At 42.3% G+C, this 26834-nt stretch overlaps 1 protein-coding gene across 1 annotated transcript in view; it reads right to left on the bottom strand.

Moving 5' to 3' along the window:
* Positions 1-26834, bottom strand: part of timm21 (translocase of inner mitochondrial membrane 21) — a 45083-nt gene that overhangs the window by 9169 nt on the left and 9080 nt on the right. Inside the window, exon 3 of the mRNA XM_043688450.2 lies at positions 9025-9122. Within this exon, the coding sequence (XP_043544385.2) occupies positions 9025-9122 (98 nt within the window). The remainder of the gene's footprint in view (positions 1-9024; positions 9123-26834) is intronic.

The raw sequence follows: 26834 nt of genomic DNA, 5'->3' as shown, positions 1-26834 counted from the left end.
GGTGTGCGGTGTTGGATAGGGTTGGGGGTGGAGGGCTGTGTTGGACAGGGTTGTGGGTGGTGGGCTGTGTTGGATGGGGTTGGGGGCAGGAGGCATTGTTGGATGGGGGGCGGTGTGGGAGGGGCGGGGTCAGTGTTGAACAGGGTTGGGGGCAGTGTTATATGGAGTGGGGGGGCGGTATTGGATGGGGTTGGGGGGGTAGGTGTGGTGTTGGATGGGATTAGGGATGGGGGGCAGTGCTGGATGGGGTTGGGGGTGGTGTTGGACAGGGTTAGGAAACGGGGTGTTGGGGGTCGAGCGATGGTGTTGGGGGCAGGGGGAGGTGTTGGACGGGGTTGGGGGCATGGGGTGGTGTTGGATGGGATTGGGGGCGTGGGGTGGTGTTGGATGGGGTTGGGGGGGTGTGGTGGTGTTGTGTTGGATGGGATTGGGAACGGGGGGGGCAGTGCTGGACGGGGTTCGAGAGCGGTGTTGGACGGGGTTAGGGGACAGGGTGTTGGGGGGCCGAGTGGTGGTGTTGGGGCCAGGGGTAGGTGTTGGACAGGGTTGGGGGCGTGGGGTGGTGTTGGATGGGGTTGGGGGGCAGTGTTGGACGGGGTTGGGGGCGTTTTGGGGGCAGGGCCTTGCGCGTTGTGTGCTGCTGCAGTCTCCTGAATGGGGAGCAGTCTTTAAAAGCTCTACGCCCCAGAGGAAAGACATTTGATCAATTAACCAAATAATTGATTATCCAAACAAATTAGTGCCTGCCCATCAAGTTCGGATAATCGAGGTTCCCCTGCACAAGAATGTTGCCAGGACTGGAGAGTTTGTCTTGTGGACGAGGCTGAATAGGCTGGGGTTTTTTTGCCTACTGCACCAGAGAGTGAGGAATAATGCAATCGAGGTTTATAAAAACATGAGGGGTATGGATAGGGTGAATAACCAAGGCCCTTTTCCCAGGGTAGGGCAGTCCAAAACTACAGGTCGTTCTTCAATAATACGCATTTCGTCAACGCAAATCAGCCATAACACGATTGATGTTGTTTGGCTAATGCGACCTCTCGGCTGAACTGGTATATTGATTTTCTATTAGCAATCTTCTATGGCGCAATTTTCTACAGTAGTTTTCCATAGCGTGATTTTCTATAGCGTGAGCTTGCAACTGTATCGCTATAGCAGAATGACCTGTAGATAGCATATATGTTTAAGGTGAGAGGGGCATAACGAGCTGCCAGAGGAAGTGGTGAAGGTGGGTACAATACAATATTTTAAAGGCACCTGGACGGGTATATGAATAAAAAGGGTTTAGAGGAATCAGGACCAAATACTGGTAAATGGGACCAGTCAGATTGGAATATCTAGGTAAAAATAAGGACTGCAGATGCTGGAAATCAGAGTCTAGATTAGAGTGGTGCTGGAAAAGCACAGCAGGTCAGGCAGCATTCGAGGAGCAGGAAAATTGACGTTTCGGACAAAAGCCCTTCATCAGGAATAGAGATTGGAATATCTGGTCAACTTGGATGAGTTGGACTAAAGGGTCTATTCCTGTGCTGTATGTCTTTATGACTCTATATTGAGGATATTGTGAAGAGGATGAAAGTTTAAAATTGTTCTTAGAACTCAGGGTACGTGTATCACTGGAAAACAGTAAAGCTAAGATGGATAAAATCCAGAATTTGAAAGTTGCAAAATTGAAGAGCTATCAAAAATACTGTTGGAACATTCAGTTGATTTAAAACAAATAGTATATAAAAATCAGTATGATACCTGTTGCACACATTCCTTCGTTTGAGATATTAACCTGGTATCACAGTATCAGAATATTCTCTGCTGGGAGATGGCTATTTCTGCTAATTTAGAGCAGAATATAAATTGCTTTATAGACTAATAATTTTACTTATGCTAACAGGAACTTCAAAACTATGTTGTTAAAATGCTGCATTGAACTTTAAAACAATATTACTACTATCCCAGTTCGAATATTTGTGGAACAATTTAAAAAGTGAGACTTATAATGACTGGATGCATGTTTTATAATCAAACAACCACCCATTACTCGTTTGGACAGGCAAGGGTGCCACTTACAGGGAAAATGCAAGCTCATTTACAGCTCCATCTGGTTTATTTTGCCCTTCCCAACAGGGCCACATGAAAAGCAGATGAAATGCTTTAAAATTTGGAACCTAGTCAACAGCAGAATAGAGGCTTGTAGTTAAAGAGATGGGAAGTTAAAACCTTAACTATGTTTATGCAGTTGTGTGTTAGGGCAAAGTTTCCAATATTTTAATTAAAGGTTTGCAAAATTTTGAAACAAAATCATTATTTTAACTCTGGAATAGAAAAAGTTAAAAGTTTTAATTATCCCACTCATTATCATATTCCAGTACTACTCACCTTTCCTAGTTTAAAGCAATGATACGAAAAGAAAGCATGTTTTATTAGTAACAAATTATTTCCATGTCATTATTAATAGTAAGGCCAAAGAATGAAATCATCTAGGAGAAAGTGAGGACTGCAGATGTTGGAGATCAGAGCTGAAAATGTGTTGTTGGAAAAGCGCAGGTCACGCAGCATCCAAGGAGCAGGAGAAGCGACGTTTCGGGCATGAGCCCTTCTTCAGGAATGAGGAAAGTGTGCCAAGCGGGCTAAGATAAAAGGTAGTGAGGAGGGACTTGGGGGAGGGGTGTTGGAAATGCGATAGGTGGAAGGAGGTTAAGGTGAGGGTGATAGGCTGGAGTGGGGGTGAGGGGAGAGAGGTCAGGAAGAAGATTGCAGGTTAGGAAGGTGGTGCTGAATTCGAGGGTTGGGACTGAGACAAGGTGAGGGGTGGGGAAATGAGGAAACTGGAGAAGTCTGAGTTCATCCCTTGTGGTTGGAGGGTTCCTAGGCAGAAGATGAGGCGCTCTTCCTCCAGGTGTCTTGTTGCTATGGTCTGGCGATGGAGGAGTCCAAGGACCTGCATGTCCTTGGTGGAGTGGGAGGGGGAGTTGAAGTGTTGAGCCACGGAGTGGTTGGGTTGGTTGGTCCGGTTGTCCCAGAGGTGTTCTTTGAAACGTTCTGCAAGTAGGCGGCCTAAACACCTCTGGGACACCTGGACCAACCAACCCAACCACCCCGTGGCTCAACACTTCAACTCCCCCTCCCACTCCACCAAGGACATGCAGGTCCTTGGACTCCTCCACCGCCAGACCATAGCAACAAGACACCTGGAGGAAGAGCGCCTCATCTTCTGCCTAGGAACCCTCTAACCACAAGGGATGAACTCAGACTTCTCCAGTTTCCACATTTCCCCTCCCCCCACCTTGTCTCAGTCCCAACCCTCGAACTCAGCACCACCTTCCTAACCTGCAATCTTCTTCCTGACCTCTCCGCCCCCACCCCCACTCCAGCCTATCACCCTCACCTTAACCTCCTTCCACCTATCGCATTTCCAACACCCCTCCCCCAAGTCCCTCCTCACTACCTTTTATCTTAGCCTGCTTGGCACACTTTCCTCATTCCTGAAGAAGGGCTCATGCCCGAAACGTTGATTCTCCTGCTCCTTGGATGCTGCCTGACCTGCTGCGCTTTTCCAGCAACACATTTTCAGCAAAGAATGAAATAAGTCTTGGGGCAGTGAAACTGGTTTTTGGTTACAATCCAAGTGATTCAGTGAAGTATTACTATCCCAGCCAATGGTAATACTGGAGAAGTCAAAACCCAGAATGAAACCTGGCTTGATAGGTCATTGAAAATTTTTCACATGAGGCTGCAGGTGTTCTTTAGCAATAGAAAATAAGTTTATTACTCAAAAGAAGAAGAACAAAGCAACATACAAGAGTTCAAATTCCTAAAATGATAACATATTTTGCACATTTATCTCAAAGAAAAGAAATTATATGTTTAGTTTAAACTATAGGAAATCCTAAAGTTTTTTGTACTGATCAAAGTGCTTGTAAATTACAGTCATTGCTGTAAAGCAGAGCATTTAATTCACACAATTCCGATTTTCTTTTGAAAAGCATTAGATTGCTGATCTGTTGTCATCCATTTTGCATTACCAAAGTACTATTTCTGTTCACGGTTTCCTGCACTATAAATCTTATCCTTATATCTTGGCAGCTGCTGAATTCCCACTGATTCTGGCAGCAAAAGGCTAACAAGATCTGATCAAAAGTGGTAATGGGTATTTGATATGGATTATTCCATGTAAAGTACGTGGCATGGTCCGTATGTATTCTTTCATTGCATAATTCATTTCTCCATTTGGCAGGGACACTGCTAAGTGAGAAAAAAAGTGATAAATTTCACCTCTGAGATACACCATGATGAACAAGGGCCCTGTGGTGGTGTAATTCACTCCATCTGATAGACTTGGCATTTTGCTTAGCTTGGTGCCATAGCCATCTGTTCAGAAGCTTCTCATTCAAAAAGGCTAGATATCAATACTTCTGTTCTTTATTTCTTTAAGTTTTTTTAAAGTAAAACTAGAAAGTAGATAATTAAAGTAAACAGGAAATGCTGGAAACATTCAAGTAGTCACACAGCACCTGAGGAGAGAACACATTGTGTAGTTTTCTTCAGGACTGGAACAGAAGAGATGTACAGGTACATTAATACAATTTTAAAAGGGAAACTTAGAGAAGAATCAGGAGCAAAATAATGTTGATAGTTCAAGAAGCATTAGCCCATTAAAGAGACCGAGTGCATATTCTAAATCACAGACATTAACTAGTCACAGAGGCATAATGATTTGCTGAGGTGTTGACTTTATCTGGTTTTAATTTCAGATTTCTAATATTTGCACCTTGTGTGTTTCTTTTTGTTTAAAGAAGTAAAGGCCCTAGGAGAATCTGGCGGGAGTTAGGAAACATGAACAAACTTTGTTGACATTGGATTACGTTTGAAAATAAGGTCATGCCTCTAGTCTGAAGTTCATAATGTCAACAGCCAAACTAGAAAATAGCAGCAACCCAAGGAAAATGACAATAAACTGTTTTTGAATATTTTTGGAATGAGGTACATGAACAGTGATATGGAGGATAAATTGGGAAATTGGTGAGGGGGATGTTAAAGCAACTTGTTACAGGAACCCAGTGTCATACTGAAGATTGTATAGAAATAGTCATCTAATCTGTACTTTATTTATTTTATGCAGAGCAGACCGCACTGAGAGTTTCAGCCTGGGGCATATACAGCAGACAGAACAGACGAAGGTATGCTGATCTAAAAGCATTCACCAGAAATGGAAAATGCTTCACATCTAGCAGTTGTTAATCAAGAACATTTGACAATGTTCTTTTTCAGAATGTATGTTACATATTAAAATTGATAGCCCACAGTGGCTCAGTGGTTCGCACTGCTGCCTCACAGCACCAGGGTCCCAGGTTCGATTCCAGCCTCGGTCGACTATCCGTGTGGAGTTTGCACGTTCTCCCAGTGTCTGCATGGATTTCCTCCGGGTGCTCCGGTTTCCTCTCACAGTCCAAAGATGTGCAAGTCAGGTGAACTGGCTATGCTAAAATTACCCATAGTGCTAGATGCATTAGTCAGAGGGAAACGGGTCTGTGTGGGTTACTCTTTGGAGGGTCGCTGTGGACTGGTTGGGCCGAAGGGCCTGTTTCCACACTGCAGGGAATCTAAAAATAAACTCCCCCAACATGTTTGAAGGTGGTGCTCTGAAAACATTTTATATGGCAATTTCACAGTTTAAATCACCAGATAAAACAAAGCTATATTCACTCTTGAATATCTTTTCATGGGGAGCCTTAATATTTTCACTGACTGGGTACACTATGACTCATTTGCTTTGATAGTCTTTTTCACGTCTTCTGATCTTTCTCAGAAGACACAGTCCCAGACTGACCACAACATTGGCAACTCATATCTGGCTGTATCGTGGAACTGCCCATGCTCCTGACGGTGACCCCAGATCAGAATTGGACCATGTGAAGTCCTCCCTACCTGAAGATACCAAAATCAACACCATTTTGTGTCAAGGTAAGATAAACAAGCAGTCAAATGCTTCTTTTTCTGATTTATAAGTTTAACTGATGGTAGTTGAGTTTCATTTCTGCTCTCCTATACATTCCATCTCTTCCTATGTTTTTTCTCCTCCTCTCCCTTTCACAATTAGCTAGCTAGTGTAATAGAAAAGAGGATCACAGACATGATAATGAAGATAACGTTAAGAAATAAGAACATCATACTATAATGGGTCATTGGTAGACATTCAAGTACAGGTTGTGAAGAACTCATGAGGAATGGCAGATATATTAAACAAGCACTATGTATCAGTCTTCCTTTGTGAAGACAATGCTCAATTGTTATAATGCAATATTAATAGCTAAACTGTTGGTATAATTATTGATGAATATATATTCCCGCCTCAGGCGACTGACTGTGTGGAGTTTGCACGTTCTCCCCGTGTCTGCGTGGGTTTCCTCCGGGTGCTCCGGTTTCCTCCCACAGTCCAAAGATGTGCAGGTAAGGTGAATCGGCCATGCTAAATTGCCCGTAGTGTTAGGTAAGGGGTAAATGTAGGGGTATGGGTGGGTTGCGCTTCGGCGGGTCGGTGTGGACTTGTTGGGCCGAAGGGCCTGTTTCCACACTGTAATGTAATGTAATGTAATCTAATCTAATCTAATATGGCTTTAGATAGAAACATAAACCTGCAAATAGGCAGATAAGCTGGTCCAAGTGATATCTATCCCAGAGTCCTTAGCAAGATGGGATATGTATTTGTGTATCTTCCATAGCTCACTGCACTCTGGGACATATAAAGGGACAAATATGGACGCCATCTTTGAACGAGGAAGCAAGATTCGCTGATGTAACTACAGGCCTATTTTGAAGTCAGTAAATAGAAAAATGCTTAATTTTATTAACTTATCATTAGAGTTGCAATTTACAATTGAACAATAAGGGACCTATGAGGGATACTAAATATACCTTTGAGAAGGATGGTGCTGTTTTATAAAGTTGAGGACATTTGTTGGAGAGGTCACCATCATTTCCCAAGATGAGGAAAAGAAAATTGCAATCTTCAGAGAGGTAACTTAGAGAAAGCTTAAATCTTAATCTACAAGATGAAAGCCATTAGTGATACCAAATTCGTAATTTATTGAGCTTCATTAAGACCTTCATTTTGGCTGGAAGACAAAAGGCAGAAACTGATTATAGGCAGACGTGGATCTGTTAGGGGACAGTTGTTATTGATGTCCTATAGGGATTGCTGCTGGAACTGCAGTTCTTTATGATATGTATTACTGATGCAGGTGTTGGGGGCGATCTGCAAACTTTTAGATATTACAGAAAATTGAACAAGGTAAGCTAAAAGTTTGGAGTCATGAAATTCAAAGCAGTAAAAGCTATAATAGAGTTTATACCAAGTTACAACAGCTGTGCTCCTGCTATAACAGGCTCTTGCTCACACAAGTTTCACTGAGGAATTACGACAATTTAAGCCTTGATATGCTTACAATAGGAAAAAGGTTGAATCACTGTTTTAGGAAAAGCACTAAAACAGATGGTGAGAAAAAAAACTTGGATGTTTTAGGGCATAATCTGTGCAAGTTCATAAGCATTGCCATGAATTGATAGCTTGGTCAAACAGTGTATTGGGCTGAACAAACCAAGGCATAATATTTTGTCCTCATACAAGACCTTGGTCAGGCCTCAGTTATGATACTATGTCCAGTTTTAGACTCCTCAGATGATGCATGTGATTGAAAATGCACTGGAAATCTTTTATGTCACCAAGTCAATTCTCGACTTGAAGCACTTTAGTTATCAAGGTAAGCACATGCAGATTTGACTAACTTTTAGGGCAATGGATCCTAAGGCATGATTTGGTTGAGATTTACAAAATAAAGAAAGGAATAGATTTTGAGGTTAACATATAAGGAATAAATCAAGTTTAAACAGAGGGACAGTTTGTTATAAAGATGTAGGTTGGAGGTGGGAGAAGAGTAGGAATTAAAGTTTTACGATCTCCAAATCCAGAATTAGGTTAGGTATTAGGAAGTAGTATATTTTCTGCCAGTTGGTGCGATGAATTCCTTCACAATAGCTGGATTTGTTTCAAACTAAAGCAGAGAACACCTCTCCAAACAAAATAAAGTACTTCATATAATTATCAAACTGATCTTTTTGACTAGTTCTAAGTTGTTGGGGATGGGTCAGTGACGATTGAAGAGCAGTTTCCTAAATTTCACAAATGGTCCAGCACTTCTAATTTTTCTCAGAACATCACACCATTTCAGGTGGGGTGACCAGGTGTAGGTTACAATACTCAAGGCATTACAATTGAGTGAGACAAAATGTTGTTTTTTCGTTGCTTGTATTGTAACATTGCTCCCAATCTTTGCTCCCCATCTGTTCACCTTCAACCTTCCTGATCCAATTTTCCCGACATCAACTTGGCCTATGTTGCACATGATGATCGAAACAAACGCTAAGTGAGATTTATTTTCAAGAAACTAAAATACATCGAGTAAAATGAACACTAGTTTTAATAATATTTTCCTGAGAGCAAAGATGATTTGACGGAATTAAAATCCCACAACAGCTGTTCTGCCTAAAGTTTTAGACTAGCACAGCAAGGAAGGAGGACATTGAGGCCACCATGTCTGCCCTTGCAAGTGAAAGACTAGTCTAATCAGTCCCACGCCTCAGGTCTTTCCCCAGAAGCCTATAATATTTTCTAAGTGTATGTTCAAATTTTTTTTAAAACATTCTTACTGAGTTTGCCTCCATATCTCTTTCAGGCAATTTGTTCCATATCATTCAAACGTGATGTAGAAAAGTCCTGTCCCTTAAGTTTCTTTTGCCATATACTGTCAACTGGTAGCATCCAATTACTGACCCAGGTTGTACCGGAAACAATTTCTTCCTATTTACACTATCAAAACCATTCACTATTTTGAACACTGCTTACATTTCCCTGCATTCAACTCCAGTCCAGGAAAACAATCACATTTTAAAATTCTCTACATGTAACTGAAGCCATTCACATACATGTACACATTTACACATATTGAGATTTCTTTAAAAAATGGTGATTACCTCAGGGTGTGCTCTACACTTCTTCAGGGCATCTCCATATAATTTATTGGGACTTGAGGAGGAAAACAACTCTTGAAATATTACGTAGAATAAACCTCCTGAAAAGATATTATATTTTAATAGAATAAGGAAAAACGAGAATGTAACATTTCACTATGAAATAAATTAAATGTTTTCCCAAAAAAGATATGCTCAAATTGTTACAACCAAGACTGGAGGGGGGCAATGTCACTTTAGTCTCACCACTTCATGGGTCACAATATAAAATAAAAGTTACCAAGGTGGCCAATTTAATATACTGTCTATTGTTGGGTTTCAAAGAACAAGATCTATCAATCAGTTTCTTAATAAACACAGTTACGGGACATTGAGGTCCTACTGGATTGGGCGGGGGGTGTGTTTTAAAAAATTCTCAAGGTCAGGTTCGTAGGAGAGTAGTCTGACACAGAACAAACGACCAAGAGGCGAGTCTGCTAGAATATGGGCATTTTATTCCCCGCAGCGTCGCCAGAACGGGTCTGGCTTATACTCACTCTACATGTTACCAAAACTGGGAGCCGTCAGTTCTCGTAGAGCGGTTGCCAACAACCCACGCTCGGCGGTTAAACGTAACCCCGGAGCAGACTCACCGAACTGGAGACTTTTCCAGCTGATATACTCTTTTCCAGATATAAACATTCATGTGAACAGCAGAGCAAGGCTAAAAAACACATTCCATTCTGGTTACATACAGATAAGAAGATTCACACGGGACTAAGCAACACCTCCATTCCGGTTAGATTCACACATGTATTGGGACATAATTTTTTAACCGTTTCACCACATTCCACTGCTTGGAATTTTACACCACAGGGTGGGGAGGAGTGGTCTAGAGGAGGGGGTTTCCTCTTCTGAAGAGGTCCAATAGAGGAAGCTATGCCACCAGACTCTGCCAGCCTGGCCGGAGGTTGCCACCCAAATCAGTGGCACGTTCACAGTGCAAAGCAAAAACCTTCTCCAATCCACCAGGGATAGAGCCACACTATGCCCTATCACTCCCAATATCGCATGAAACATCATCCCCCATCAACCTCTCACACCTCTAACCTGCATGCCCTCTATCCTGCCTCAGTCCTTTGAAACATCTCATTTCTTTTTTCCACACGCACAACAGCTGTGCCACCTAAGGAAATTTCATTCATTCCCTAGTTTTTCTCATTACATGTGATGACAACCATAACGGTAGAGAAAGCCAACATTTAAAAAAAAAATGTGCTTTTAAAATTCGTGGACTGAAATGAGAAAGAACTGTTTTATCTTATTTGAGGGAATCACTTGGCCCGTGCAAGAGAAGACGGGAACAGTTTATGCGGAGAAACAAGTAAGTACCAATCTGCATGCCAATGGTGCTCTTTAATTACCCCTACTGTCACTCTCAATCATTACATTTGACTGCTAAACTCAGGCTGTGATGGCTTCTTCCTCTTTTGTCTTGCAGGTTCCATTAGCTGTTGAAGAAACACCCAGCTCCTTCAAAAGTGTCCCGCTGGAGCTCTGAAGACAAGATGACCAAGGCCTCAGAGGAAGCAACATTAAGGTCACTTCCATCAGCTCAGAGGTAACCATAAGAATAGAAAGTGTGGATGAAGAGGACAGTACAGAGGAAGTTTTAATTTCATTCAGTTTAAAAGTGCACAGTTTGCATGGTTTCATTTAAAAGACTAGATAGAGGTTTACTCACAGTTTAAAAGAGCAGAGGTAGTTTAACTGTACCTAAACCCATGCTACAATTGCTCTGGGAGAGTTTCATTGGGACAGTGTTTAGGATGCTTTACCTTCTCTTCAAAAGAGCACAGAGAGCTTTATTCTATATTTGAGAGAGCAGAGGGACTTTAATTTCAGTTTAAAGCTGAGATGGCAATTTATTCTCAGTTTAGAAGAGTACAGAAAGCTTTACTTTGTATCTAATCCTCCACTGTAACTGGTCTGGGAGTGTTTGACAGGTACATTGTAGAGAGCGCTTTACTTTCTGTTTGAAAGAGTAGACGGAGCTTTCCTTTCTGTTTAAGAGAATACAGGAAGCTTTATTTTCAAAAGGCAAATTACTACGGATGCTGGAATCTGAAACCAAAAGAGAAAATGCTGGAAAATCTCAGCAGGTCTGGCAGCATCTGTAAGGAGAGAAAAGAGCTGACGTTTCGAGTCTAACTGACCCTTTGTCAAAGCTTTGACAAAGGGTCAGTTTAGCTTTATTTTCAGTTTGAAAGAGTAGACAGAGATTCACTCTTAGTTTAAGAGTAGAGAAAGCTTCACTTTGTATACAGCATTTGTCCTGGGAATGTCTGATGGGGACAGTACAGAGAAAGCTTCATTTGCAATTTAAAAGAATAGAGGGAGCTTTACTTTGCAAATAACCCTGCACTAGTATGGGAGATACCCTTGACTTATTGTACCGGGACACCATGGTTGGCAGGTGCCTCTATTTAAACTATTCCTCTTAAGGATGGATAAATGGCTGTCTGTTTGCTGTACATGCCATATGTTTGCCACATATGGAGCTGGCACACAGATTACGGAACTGACGTACCACAATGCTGGACAGCAAGATGTGTATCCCTGAGATAGAGGACTGTTTGGCAGTAAGGCAAGCTGCTCGATTTGGGGACTGCACTAATTGACATGGCAAAACAAGACAAGGCTGCTGTGAGCATGCAGGTAGCTGCTAAATGAACAAACTCTCAGAAAGGAATTAAGCATCCCTTAGATGCTGTCTAGTCTAGTCTGTGAGCGGAGAGTCTGACTCTGCGAAAATTGCCCTTGTTGCATTTTTCCAATGTTAATTGCTAGTGTGTCATGAAATGCAAACCTTTTCTTCCATACCGTACTGCCAGTGAATTGTTGATATCCCAGTTGGACATGATGGCAATACCAATAGAGGTGTGCATGAGCCAGTTGCCCTCTGATCATGCCATTGACTGAAGTTTGACCAGAGACACCATAAAAGTTGTTCAGAGCAAGCTGCAAACTAAATTTGCCTGGTATCTACTCTGGTTTCCCATTGAAACTTCCCTATGTCGACCTTGTTTGTAAATTAGGTAATATGAGAGATTGAATATTAACGATGTGAGTGGTGTTATTAAAAAGGTGTTTAGCAGGCATTGATCCCAAATGGTATCTCACTGCTGTCTACGGCACTTATGATAAGTATGAAAAATTCAGTAAGCTGGAATTTCGGAGGCTGAGGGGTGACCTTACAAAGGTTTATAAAATCATGAGAGACATGGATATGGTGAATAGCCAAGGTATTTTTCCCAGGGTAGAGGAGTCCAAAACGAGAGGGCATAGCTTTAAGGTGAGAGGGGAATGATTTATCCTTGAAATAAACACCCTTCAGTCTATCAGTCCCACTGTTCATTTATCTGTCTCTACCTGTCATTCCTATCAGACTTACTGGTCCTAACATCTACCTTTCCCTTAATCCCTCCACTTGCTGACCTGCTGCTCTGGTTCCCTTAAACTCTAGTTTAAACTCTCCCGAGTAGCACTAGCAAACCTCCCTGTGAGGATATTGGTTCCCTTCGGTTTAGATGCATCCTTTCTCTCTTGTAGAGGTCACCCCTATCCCATAGGAGGTCCCAATGATGCAAGAACCCGGAACTCTGCTCTACACACCAGCTCCTTAGCCACACATTCACCTATCCTATCTTTCTATTCCTTGCCTCACCAGCACAAGGCACTGGTAGTAATTCAGAGATAACTACTCTTGAGCTCCAGTGTTTCAACCTCTTTTCTCACTACACTCACTCCGCAGAACCTCATCCCTCTTTCTAACCATGTCGTTGGTACCATGTGCATAACAACCTCTCGCTGCTCACTTTCTCCCTTAAGAATTTCATGCCACCATTCAGAGATGCTTTTGACCCTGGCACCAAAGAAACAACACTCTATCCTGGAGTCCTGAATGTGGCCACTGAAATGCCTGTCTGTGCCCATAAGTAGCTAGTCTCCTACCACTATCACTTGCTTGCACTTTGCCCAGCCCTTCTCTACAGCAAAGCCAGCTGCTGTTCCACAGGTTTGTCTGCTGTTGTTATACTCCTGTTGTTATTCTCCTGAGAAGCTACTCCCCACCCTCCCTTCGGTAGAATCTAAAACCTATTAGAGAGGGGAATAGCCACAGGAGACTCCTGTATTATCTGCCTGCCTCTCCTGAGTCACCCATCTATCTGACTGAACCTGCGGTGTGTCTACCTCCCCATTACTAGTGTCTATCACACTCTATACACCCTGTATGCTCCTCAGTGCATGCAACCATCACGTGAACCAAACTACATGTGGAGTTGCAGCTGGTTACCTCTCCCATAGACATACTCGTCAGGGAGACTGGATTGGTCCCTGATCTCCCACATCTGGCAGGACGATTACACCTGACTGCCATCTCTTCTCTTTTACTTTGCCTTTTGCATGCTTGCCTTTCTTATCGAAGCCTGGTATTCACCTAAGCCTGCACTTATTCCAGCCAGCAGCACTTCTACTATAGCAGTCTCTCTACCGCAGCAGTCCATCTCAAAATATTTTGCTGGTAATTTCTAATTAACTGGTTACTGAAACTACAATGCAATCTTTACAACAGACTAAGTACCTTCCAGGCTACAACAATTTTCTAATAGCCTCTCTCAATCTTTCTCTCCTTTTTTTTCAGTTAGAGGAAGAGGGAGAGATGATAACACTAAGCAATGTAATTAAAATACTTCCACAAGTTATATCCGAAAGTCAGTTATTTGTAAGGATTACAAATACCAATTGGAGTAAGCCAATCAGCTCTTTTAGACTGCTCTGCCATTCAAAAGTATATCACTAAGTGCTTTGCCACTGGCACACAACAGTGAAGTGAAATAGAGCCATAGAATCATCAATTCATGCAACATGGAAACAGATCCTTCAGTCCAAGTCGACCCACTTTCCCAAACAAAGCTAGTCCCACTTGTCTGTCTTTGGTCTGTATCCCTCTAAATATTTCCTATTCGTGTACCTGTCTAAATATCTCTTAAATGCTGTAACTGTACCTGCTTTGACCACCTCCTCTGGCAGTTCAGACAGTAGCTCAGTGGTTAGCGCTGCTGTCTTAGAGTGCCAGGGGCCAGAGTTTGATTCCAGCCTTGGGGGTCTGTCTGTGTGGACTTTGCACATTCTCCCCATGTCTGCATGGATTTCCTCTGGGTGCTCTGGTTTCCTCCCACAGTCCAAAGATGTGCAGATTAGGTGGATTGGCCATGGGAAATGCAGAGTTATAGGGATAGGGTAGGGGGGTAGGTCTTGATGGGATGCTTTCAGAGGGTCAGTGTGGACTTGATGGGCTGAATGGCCTGTTTCCACACTGTAGGGATTCTATGATTCATTCCACGCACAAACTATCCTCTGTGTGAAAAAGTTGCCCCTCAAATCTTTTTTAAATCTTTCCCTTCTCACCTTACAAATGTGTCCTCTAGATTCATAGTCACATGGTTGTATAGCACAGAAGTGGACCCTTCATTCCAACTCGTCCATGCTGACCAGATATCCTAAATTAGTCTAGTCCTATTTGCCAGCATTTGGCCCATAACCCTCTAAACCCTTCCTATTCATATGCCCATCCAGTTGTCTTTTAAAGGTTGTAATTGTACCAGCCTCCCTCATTTCTTCAGGATGCTCATTCCATACACACACTACCCTCTGCGTAAAAAAGATGCTCCTTAGGTCCCTTTTACATTTTCTCTCTCTTACCTAAAACCCATTATCTCTCTCTTTGGATTCCCCAACTCTGGGAAAAATAACTTGGCTATTCACCCTATCCATGCTCCTATGATTTTATAAACTCCTATAAAGTCATCCCTCAGCCTCGATGCTCCTAGGAAAATAGGTCCAACCTATCCAGCCACTCCTTATAATGTAAACCCTCCAAGTCCCAGTAACATCATTTTAAATCTTTTCTGCACCCCCTTCAATTTAATATAATTCTTCCTATAGCAGGGGGACCAGAACTGTATATAGTACCCCAAGTGCAGACTCACCAACATCTTGTCCAACTGCAACATGATGTCCCAACTCCAACACTCAATGTTCTGAGCAATGAAAACAAGCATGCCAAATACATAGAATTGAAAAGTGTGGTGCTGGAAAAACACAGCAGGCCAGGCAGCACCCGAGGAACAGGAGAATCGACGTTTCGGGCATAAGCCCTTCTTATGCCCGAAACGTCGATTCTCTTGCTCCTCGGAAGCTGCCTGGCCTCTTGTGTTTTTCCAGTACCACCCTTTTCAACTCTGGTCTCCAGCATCTGCAGTCCTCACTTTCTCCATGCCAAATACATAGTTTACCATCCTGTCTCCCAGTGATGCAACTTTCAAAGAACAATGTACTTCAAACCATAGGTCTCTCTGTTCAATAACACTAAGTAAGGCCTGACCATTAAATGAACAAGTCCTGCACTTGGTTGGCTTACCGAGGTGTAATATCTCGCATTTATCCAAACTAAACTCCACCTGCCATTCCTCGGCCCATTGATCAAGATCTCTTTAATCTTAGGTAACCTTCTTCACTGTCTGCTATACCACCAATTGTGGTGTCATCCACAAACACACTAACCACGCTACCTAAATTCCTAAATCCAAATCGTTTATATAAATACTAGTTACCATATTTTTAAATATGCTTTTCCACTTTAACAAGAGAATACTTTGTCACTGTTTCCATTGCTTATGTTCCTGTCCAGGGGCAGAGTCTGTCTTCTCTCAAAGCTCAACTAAATACGGTAACTCAAATCCACAGTGCTTGTATGAGTGGCTCCTGAGAAAACATTAACCTTGCTTTAACCTCTTAACTTATATAGAGACTGGTTAAACAGAGTGCAAATGCTAATGGGCTCACATACAGCTGTTGCCCAAATGTGGAACTTGCTAGGAGATTTTATTTCTGAAGTGCTTTGTCATAGATCCTGTCTCAGAAATGTGCTATGTCTTATAATTTTAAGATTAGTGTCTAATCAGCAGATACACTGCATTCAAAATTTGCAAATGTTATCTTTCTTTTGCAAGTAATGAACAACAACGATCAAAAATTAAAATAATGTTCAGTATTCAACAAATTGCTTTTCTGAAATGGTTAATTGTTATTAAATCAAACCTCACCTCCTCACCGAGGAGAAAGTGAGGACTGCAGGTGCTGGAGATCAGAGTCGAGAGTGCGGTGCTGGAAAAGCACAGCAGGTCAGGCAGTATCAGAGGAGCAGGAGAATCGATTTTTTGGGCACAAGCCTTTCATAAGGAACATCCTGATGAAGGGCTTATGCCCGAGATATCGATTCTCCTGCTCCTCGGATGCTGCCATCCCTCATCTTTTCCTCTGCTGCATCAAGAACTGTATTGGCACTGCCTCATGTCCCATCAGGAACTCGAACAGTTCATCCACTTCACAGATACCTTCCACCTCAGCATCAAATTCACCTGGACCACCTCGGACACCTCCCTCCCCTTCTTCGGCCTCTGTGTCTCCATCTCTGGCAACCAACTCAGCACCTACATCTATTACAAATCCACCGGCTGCCACAGCTACCTTGATTACACCTCCTCCTACCCCACTCTCCTGCAAAAACATGATCTCATACTCCCAATTCCTCTGCCCCTGCTGGATCTGCTCCCAAGATGAGCAATTCTACTCCATGATATCCCAGATGTCCACCTACTTCATGATTTGGAGATGCCGGTGTTGGACTGGGGTGTACAAAGTTAAAAATCACACAACACCAGGTTATAGTCCGACAGGTTTAATTGGAAACACTAGCTTTTGGAGGGCAGCTATGCTCTGAAAGCTAGTGCTTCCAATTAAACCTGTTGGACTTTAACCTGGTGTTGTGTGATTTTTAACCTCCTACTTCAAGAACCGCAATTTCCCCTCCTGTGTTCAACAATCCTCTCAACCGTATCTCCTCCATTTCCTGTACCTCTGCCCTGAAACAAACCTCCCCCCGCCCCCCCCCCCCTCCGCAAACAACAGTACAGTTCCCCTGGTCCTCACATTCCAACCCACTTCAACACATTATCCTCCACCACTTCTGCCACATGTAGTCTGACCCCACCACCAAAATGATACTTCCCTCCCCACCCCAACCGCTTTTCACAGGGACTGTTCCCTCCGCAACTCCCTCATTAGGCCCACACCCCCCACCAACCCCTCCTCCACAGCTGGATCCTTCCTCTGCAGCCACAGGTGGTGCAAAACGTGTCCCCACACCTCCCCCCTCACCACCATGCAAGCCCCAAAGAATCATTCCAAGTCTAGAAGAGATTCACATGCATTTCCTTTAACCTGATTTATTGCAATCATTGCTCTCGATGTGGTCTCCTCTACATCAGACAGACCCAGCGCAAACTCAGGATCAGTTCAGGGAACATTTATGGTCCATATGCTCCAATTAACCCCACCTTCCAGTTGCTATCCATTTCAACTATCCCTTCCCCTTCCATTCTCTTGACAACATGCCTATTCTGGGCCTCCTCCACCATCAACATAAGGCTACACGTAAACTGGAAGAAGAACAGCTCATCTTCTGCCTCGGGAACTTACACCATACAGCCTTAATATCGAATTCACCAGCTTCTAAAATCTTCCCATCCCTCGTCTCATCTCAGGCCAAGCCCTCCCTCTCCAGCCCGTCTCCTTCCTCTGACCAAACTTGTCCAACTTCCTTCCTATCTATCCATTCCACCCTTCCAATTGTCCAATCGCAACCACCTCCTACCTGGATCCACATATTGCCATCCCACCCACCTTTCTTCCAGCCCCACCTCCCTCCCTCTTTTTTTGTTCACAGCCCCCTTCACCTCCTCCAGTTCTGATGAAAGGTTCTGACCCGAAACATCAACTGCCCTCCTCCTCTGATGCAGCTTGATCTGCTGTGCTTTTTCCAGCCTACTCTTTATTTATAATGCGGGTATAACAAAACTAAGTGTACACATTAATGCCAATTAACCTACAGTATGATGAATGTCTCTTTGAACTTGTGTCTTCATTAACTCCTAAAAATGATTTTGGAACATGCTAATCTGGTCATGGCATTAACTCCATTTTCTTGCCTCCCGCTATACCCTTGATCCCCTTGAGATCAAAAATCTAACCCATCCTTAAGATGTTCAATGATCCAGCCTCCATTGCTCCAGTGGAGAATTCTAAAAAGTAACAAACATTTCTCTTAATCTCGTTTAATTGGGAGGTCCCTTATTCAGAAACTGTGACCCCCCTCCACCACCAGGTGAAACATCCTTTCAGAATGTATCCTGTCAAGCTCCCTGGGGATGTTAAGGGCTACAGTTTTGTGTCACAATAAAAGAAGCAAAGAGGTGCAATGAGCCATCTCCATCTTTAAGAAAGAGCATGACTTATCAGTTTACATTTTGAATTCTACATTTCCATCTACTCCCAATAAACTTTGATTGGGACTTTGTAAAGAGACAAAAAATTTTGGTCATGTTCTGTGAAGATATGTTTATAAAAGTCAGAAAGTCATTTGAAACAGTGACCTAAATACATCACTTGCAAGAAAACCATGTGACTTCAATCATGTCCCTGGCAGGGTGTTAATGAATGGAATGTTTACACTACTCAGTTTACAAACAGACTAGATGGTGTTAATTTAGCTACTAACCTCGCATCAGCTCAGGCAAATCAGTAGTTCAGTTCAGAAGGGAGAATAATTTTTTCTAAGCAGAATCAGAAGTCCAATTTAGAAGAGAGGACAGTGGAAAATCAAGTTTTAGTGCTGGGGAACCAGTCACCCTAGCCAAAATGTTGTTAGTTTATGGAGTTTCCAAGCTCGGAGAACATGTATTGAAGTTGTTAGAACTGATGCTTAGGCTAGCAAAATTTAAAACAAGGGTTCACACCAGCAGACTCAAAAAGGAATTAAAGAACTGCCTCATCAGTTCAAACAGAAATTGGAGGCATCAGTGAACTAAGAAATTAAACAGTTGAGATACTGCAACATGTCCAGTGAATTAAGTATCTGCAATAGGGTAGTATTCGGAATTAGGATGAAACATTGTTTTACCATTTGTGTCTTCTGCACAATTACTGCCAATCCTGCTGAGTTTCTCCAGCAATTTCTATTTTTGTTTCAGATCTTCAGCATCTACAGTTCTATGTTTTATTATATAATTATTCTAGTCTCATTTTTCAACACTTCACACACAGCCTTGTGTGCCTTGGCATTGCAAGTGCACTTCTAATTACCTCAAAATAAGCGTTTATGGCTCTCCCACCCTTACAGGCAATGAGTTCTAGATTCCCACAACTCTGGGTGAAAAGTTTTCCTAATTTCTTCTAAATCTTCTGCTCCTTACCTTAAACTTATGCCTCTTGGTCACTGATCATTCCATCAACAGGAAATGTTTCTTCCTGTCTACCCTATTCCTGCCCCTCATAATCTTATACATCTCAATCATGTCGCCTGTTCATCTCCTCTGATCGAAGGAAAACAACCCTGGTCTGTCCAATCTTTCTTCATAACTGAAACTCTCCAGTTGAGACAACATCCTGGTTAATCTCCATTGCACCCTACCAAGTGCGATCATGTAACATGGATTCCTGAGCAGCACACAATACTCCAGCTGTGGCCAAAACATCATTTCATACAGTTCCAGCACAGCCTCCGTGTTTTTAAACTCTATGCTTCGGCCAATAAAGGCAAGTATCCCAATATGACATCTTAACCATTTTATTCACTTGTCATGATACCTTAAAGGATCTGTGTACAATGCAAACTGAGGTCCCCTTGGTCCTACCCGGGGTTCTGCCAACCAATATGTATTCCTTATCTTGTTTATTCTGTCCAAATGCATCACTCATCTGTATTAAAATCCACTTGCTACTGATCAGCCCATCTAACCAGTCTGTCTACATCCTCCTGTAACCTAAGACTATCCTCCTCACTATTTACTATTCCACCAATTTTTGCATCATCTCCTAACTTACTAATCAACCTTCTTAAATTCATATCAAACTAATTTATATAAACCCCAAAAAGCAAGTAGGCCAATACTGGCCCCTGTGGACCCCACTTATCAAAACTTCCAGCTGGAAAAATATCGCTCAACACTCACCCTCTGCCACTCTGTCAATTGTGGATCTAATTTGCTAAATTTCCACGGTTCCCATGGGCTCTTACCTTTGTCAGTCTTCCATTTGGGACCTTATAAAAAGCCTTGCTGAAATCTGAGTAGACTACATCAATGCATTGCCCTTCTCTACATACCTGGTCACCTCTTTGAAAAGTTCAATCAATTTAGTCAGACATGAGATCCCTTAGCAAAAGTATTCTGACAGTTCTTATATGATCCTTGCCTCTCTAAATGTAGATTAACTCTATTCTCAGAATTGTTACCAACAGTTTCCCTACCACTGAGGTCAGACTGACTGGCCTATTGTTTCTTGGTTTATCCCTTGGTCCGTTCCAGAATAATGCCACCAAATTGTCTGTGGCTGGAAAATATTGAAAATTTTTGCCATCTGCTATTTCCTGCCTTCTCTCAATCAACAATCTGGAATGTATTTCATCTGGCCCTGGATTAATTCTTCACTTTCAAACCTGCCAGAGCACTCAAACTTCCTCCTTTTGTATGTTAATTTCTTTAACTGTATCACAGACCTTCTCCTTGATTTCTATACTCATATTGTCTCTCTCTCTCTAATGAATACTAACACAAAATATTCATTTAGAACCCTACCTACATTCTCTAGTTCCATACACAAACAACTATTGTGGCCCAACTCTTTCCCTTGTTTTCTTTTACCTTTATTGTACCTGTTATGCTCTCTTGTCAAAGAACATCTGCAGTCTCTTGTGAATATTTTTTGGTGATTAACTACCACATTAATCAACTTAAAAAATTAATATGATCTATCAAACCAGGTATTGCTATGTAATCTGACTTACCCAGTATTACAATCAACTGGAATTATAACACCTTGCCTAACATGCAATGATCTTTGCTTTAAAAATATTCAATGATCCTACTTCTGCTACTTCATGAGGAAGATAGTTTGAAGGTTAGTTCTAGGAGAAAAAGCATTCCAAAAAGGCTTATTTTAAAACTGTCTGCTCCCCCCCCCGCCACTTAGTTTCTTACCCACAAGAGGAATAATCTTTTCTATGACTACCATATAGAATCTTATGCATTTCAAGCAAGTGAACCCCCACTCTTCTAAACTCTAGTAGAAAGAAGTTCAGCCTGTTCAATGTTTCCCCTTAAGACAACCAGCTCACATTCCAAAAATCAATGTAGTAAGTCTCTTCTGAACTGCCTCCAATGCATTTACATCCTTCCTTATATATAAAGAGACCAAAACTGCTACAGTATGAGACATGTGGTCTCACCAATGTCTTGTATAACTGAAGCACAACATCCTTATTTTTATGGTCTATTCCTCTTGTAACAAAAAGGATAGGATCCCATTAGGCTTCATGATTATATGCTGTATTTGCATTCTAATGTTTTGCAATTCATATATCGATAATCAAAATCACTCTGAACAACAGAATTCAGCAATCATTCTTCACTTAAATAATCATGTACTCTTCCATACTTCTTACATTGGATAAGGTGGTGTTATGCAGTCAAAACTGAAGAAAACAGTGCTTTGGAACTTTTGTGCTATGATCTGAAGTGATTTTAAAGTCCACAGCTTTAACTTTAAAAAGAATTAGCCTGTTGCTTGTCCATTATTACAAGCAGATGGAATTATAACACTTGAGTTAAAAGAGCAGTCACCTACTGTTGAAATATTGTGAGGGATAGACCATCTGCGATAGATAATCTTCAATAATGATCTAGCCATCTGTTCTTTCAGTTTTAAAATCTCTGTTTTCTGGGGCCATAATGGTTTATTCTGACAGCTGAGCACATATTGAATGCTTGGGTGAGTTTCAAAACCAACAGAAGCACTTAGCTGAGCAGATAATTATATACACAGTTTGACGAACAGTTTAAAGGATTAGTTGTCTTTGTGGTGGCTTTTAATGTGGTTCTTTGTTTTAACAACTTAATGATCACTTGGGATTTAACATTTTTTGCAATGGGTTGGGAATTTGTGTTTTCTGTGTAGTATGAATGATGGTATGCCCAAGCGCCAGTTCTATTGAAATATTCATTTTTTTAACATTCATTTCAAAGATTTGCTATTACTTTACATGGCTCCCAAGGTCTGTCTATGATGGATACTGGGTGAATGGCTGTAGATGATACATTGTTGAGAAGGAGTGAAAGTGAAGGGGTTTAAGAACAATGGGGAGAGATAGGTTGATATCCCAGAAAACCATAGTTGGCTTTCTAAACTTCCGGCCTTGGTGCCCACATTTTTCTGGTGCTGCCTTGGGCCTGTCTAAGTGGCAGACCTGAACCTTACCCATCCATGTCTCTTAGAGATATAGCAGGTCATAGAGTTATAGAGATGTACAGCATGGAAACAGACCCTTCGGTCAAAGCTGTCCATGCTGACCAGATATCCCAACCCAATCTAGTCCCACCTGCCAGCACCCAGCCCATATCCCTACAGATCCTTGCTCTTCATATACCCATCCAAATGCCTCTTAAATGTTGCAATTGTACCAGCCTCCACCACATCCTCTGGCAGCTCATTCCACATGCATACCATCCTCTGCGAGAAAAAGTTGCCCCTTGGGTCTCTTTTATATCTTTCCCCTCTCACCCTAAACCTATGCCCTCTAGTTCTGGACTCCCTGACACCAGGGAAAAGACTTTGTCTATTTATCCTAACCACGTCCCTCATAATTTTGTAAACCTCTATAAGGTCACCCCTCAGCCAGGCTCCAGGGAAAACAGCCCCAGTCTGTTCAGCCTCTCCCTAAAGTTCAAATCCTCCAACCCTGGCAACATCCTTGTAAATCTTTTCTGAACCCTTTCAAGTTTCACAACATCTTTCCGATAGGAAAGAGACCATAATTGCACGCAATATTCCAACAGTGGCCTAACCAATGTCCTGTACAGCCGCAACATGACCTCCCAACTCTTGTACTCAATACTCTGACCAATAAAGGAAAGCATACCAAACGCCTTCTTCACTATCCTATCTACCTGCGACTCCATTTTCAAGGAGCTATGAACCTGCACTCCAAGGTCTCTTTGTTCAGCAACACTCCCTAGGACCTTACCATTCAGTGTATAAGTCCTACTAAGATTTGCTTTCCCAAAATGCAGCACCTTGCATTTATCTGAATTAAATCTGCCACTTCTCAGCCCATTGGCCCATCTGGTTCAGATCCTGTTGTAATCTGAGGTAACCCTCTTCGCTCTCCACTACACCTCCAATTTTGGTGTCATCAGCAAACTTACTAACTATACCTCTTATGCTCGCATCCAAATCATTTATGTAAATGACAAAAAGTAGAGGGCCCAGCACCGATCCTTGTGGCACTTCACTGATCACAGACCTCCAGTCTGAAAAACAACCCTCCACCACCACCCTATGTCTTCTACCTTTGAGCCAGTTCTGTATCCAAATGGCTAGTTCTCCCTGTATTCCATGAGATCTAACCTTGCTAATCAGTCTCCCATGGGGAACCTTGTCGAACGCCTTACTGAAGTCCAAATAGATCACATCTACTGCTCTGCCCTCATCAATCTTCTTTGTTACTTCTTCAAAAAACTCAATCAAGTTTGTGAGACATGATTTCCCAAGCACAAAGCCATGATGACTATCCCGAATCAGTCCTTGTCTTTCCAAATACATGTACATCCCTCAGGATTCCCTCCATCAACTTGCCCACCACCGAGGTCAGGCTCACTGGTCTATAGTTCCCTGGCTTGTCCTTACCACCCTTCTTAAACAGTAGCACCACGTTTGCCAACCTCCAGTCTTCCGGCACCTCACCTGTGACTATCGATGATACAAATATCTCAGCAAGAGGCCCAGCAATCACTTCTTGAGTTTCCCACAGAGTTCTCCAGTACACCTGATCAGGTCCTGGGGATTTATCCACCTTTAACCGTTTCAAGACATCCAGCACTTCCTCCTCTGCAACCTGGACATTTTGCAAGATGTCACCATTTATTTCCCTACAGTCTATATCTTCCATATCCTTTTCCACAGTAAATACTGATGCAAAATATCTATTTAGTATCTCCCCCATTTTCTGTGGCTCCACACAAAGGCCGCCTTGCTGATCTTTGAGGGGCCGTATTCTCTCCCTAGTTACCCTTTTGTCCCTAATATATTTGTAAAACCCCTTTGGATTCCCTTTAATTCTATTTGCCAAAGCTATCTCATGTCGCCGTTTTGCCCTCCTGATTTCTCTCTTAAGTATACTCCTACTTTCTTTCTACTCTTCTAAGGATTCAGTCGATCTATCCTATCTATACCTGACATGCTTCCTTCTTTTTCATAACCAAATCCTCAATTTCTTTAGTCATCCAGCATCCCCTATAGTTACCAGCCTTCCCTTTCACCCTGACAGGAATATACTTTCTCTGGATTCTTGTTATCTCGTTTCTGAAGGCTTCCCATTTTCCAGCAGTCCCTTTACCTGCAAATATCTGCCTCCAATCACCTTTTGAAAGTTCTTGCCTAATACCGTCAAAATTGGCCTTTCTCCAATTTAGAACTTCAACTTTCAGATCTGGTCTATCCTTTTCCATCACTATTTTAAAATGAATAGAATTATGGTCACTGGCCCCAAAGTGCTCGCCCACTGACACCCCAGTCATCTGCCCTGCCTTATATCCCAAGAGGAGGTCAAGTTTTGCACCTTCTCTAGTACGTACATCCACATACTGAATCAGAAAATTGTCTTGTACACACTTAAGAAATTCCTCTCCATCTAAACCTTTAACACTATGGCAGTCCCAGTCGATGTTTGGAAAGTTAAAATCCCCTACCATAACCACTATATTATTCTTACAGATAGCTGAGATCTCCTTACAAGTTTGTTTCTCAATTTCCCTCTGACTATTGGGGGTTTATAATACAATCCCAATAAGGTGATCATCCCTTTCTTATTTCTCAGTTCCACCCAAATAACTTCCCGGATGTATTTCCAGGAATATCCTCCCTCAGCACAGCTGTAATGCTATCCCTTATCAAAAATGCCACTCTCCCTCCTCTTTTGCCTCCCTTTCTATCTTTTCTGTAGCATTTGTATCCTGGAACATTCAGCTGCCCATCCCTGAGCCATGTTTTTGTAATTGCTATGATAGCCCAGTCCCATGTTCCGAACCATGCCCTAAGTTCATCTGCCTTCCCCGTTAGGCCCCTTGCATTGAAATAAATGCAGTTTAATTTATTAGTCCTACCTTGTCCCTGCCTGCCCTGACTGTTTGAATCACTTCTGTTCTCAGCTGTACCCGTCTCAGATCGATCTCTTTCCTCACTATCTCCCTGCATCCTCCCAAGCAGTTCTAACAAATTTCCCTGCCAGTATATTAGTCCCCTTCCAAATTAGGTGCGATCTGTCCTCCTTGTATAGGTCACTTCTACCCCAAATGAGATTCCAATGATTCAAAACTGTGAATCCTTCACCCATACATCAGCTCCTCAGCCATGCATTCATCTGCTCTATCCTCCTATTCCTGCCCTCACTAGCTTGTAGCACTGGGAGTAATCCAGATATTATTACCCTTGAGGACCTCCTTTTTAAAATTCTACCTAACTCTCTGTAATCTCCCTTCAGAGTCTCAACCTTTTCCCTTCCAATGTCATTGGTTCCAATGTGGAAAACGACCTCCTGCTGGTCCCTTTCCCCCGTGAGAACATTCTGCACCCTCTCTGAGACATCCTTGATCCTGGCACCAGGGAAACAACACACCATTCTGCTTTTTCTCTGCTGGCCACAGAAACGTCTGTCTGTACCTCGAACTAGAGAATCCCCTAACACAGTTGATCTCTTGGAAGTCGACGTATCCCTCGTTGCATTAGAGCCAGTCTCAATACCAGAAACTTGGCTGTTTGTGCTACGTTCCCCTGAGAATCCATCACCCCCTACATTTTCCAAAACAGCATACCTGTTTGAAATGGGTATATCCACAAAAGACTCTTGCTCTAGCTGCCTACCTCTCTCATCCTTCCTGGAGTTAACCCATCTGTGTGACTGTATCCGAGACTTTCCCCCTTTCTATAACTGCCATCCATCACATACTGCAGCTGTTGCAAATTCCTTATCGCTTCTATTTGTCTCTCCAACTGATTCACTTGATCTGAGAAGATTTGCATCCAACAGCATTTGTGGCAGATATAATCCGCAGTAACCCTTAAACTCTCTTTAAACTCCCCCATCTGACAAGAAGTACATATCACTGCAAAGGCCATTTCTGCTCCTTCACAATCTACAGACCCAGAAAATAACACCGTCTTATTCCTCTGCAAACACTGCCCCAGGTTAAATTAATAGTAATGGCTTATATTTTACGTTTAATCAAGAGACTTATCTTCAAAAACATATAATCAAGAAAGAATCCATTGTATCCACTACTGCAGCCTTTCTATTGGACAGACTTAAAACAACAATTAAACTTATCTGATTTCTGATTCTGTGCTATGAACTTCGCTCAACAGTTCCTCCAAGATTAGTTGTGAATTTCACTGTTTGTTAGTGTTCTCAGATGCACTCCGATGTCCAGCGATACACGAATTCAAACAGCAAAGGCAGTAACTGTGCAGGTTTTCTCTCTCTCTCTCTCTCTCTCTCCTGCACTGTCCTCACCATGTGCTTCCTTTGTCTGCTCTTCTCCCTTATAAACTGCTGTTGTTTTGACTTTTTTTCCCAAAGTTCCAAAACAATGCAACAGCAT

This window comes from Chiloscyllium plagiosum, unplaced genomic scaffold (assembly GCF_037043375.1).
Source record: "Chiloscyllium plagiosum isolate Xiang-an unplaced genomic scaffold, Cpla_swu_hap1 HiC_scaffold_4, whole genome shotgun sequence".
Lineage (NCBI taxonomy): Eukaryota > Metazoa > Chordata > Chondrichthyes > Orectolobiformes > Hemiscylliidae > Chiloscyllium > Chiloscyllium plagiosum.
Note: the sequence above shows the minus strand (reverse complement) of the source record. Positions and strands in the feature narration are given on the sequence as shown.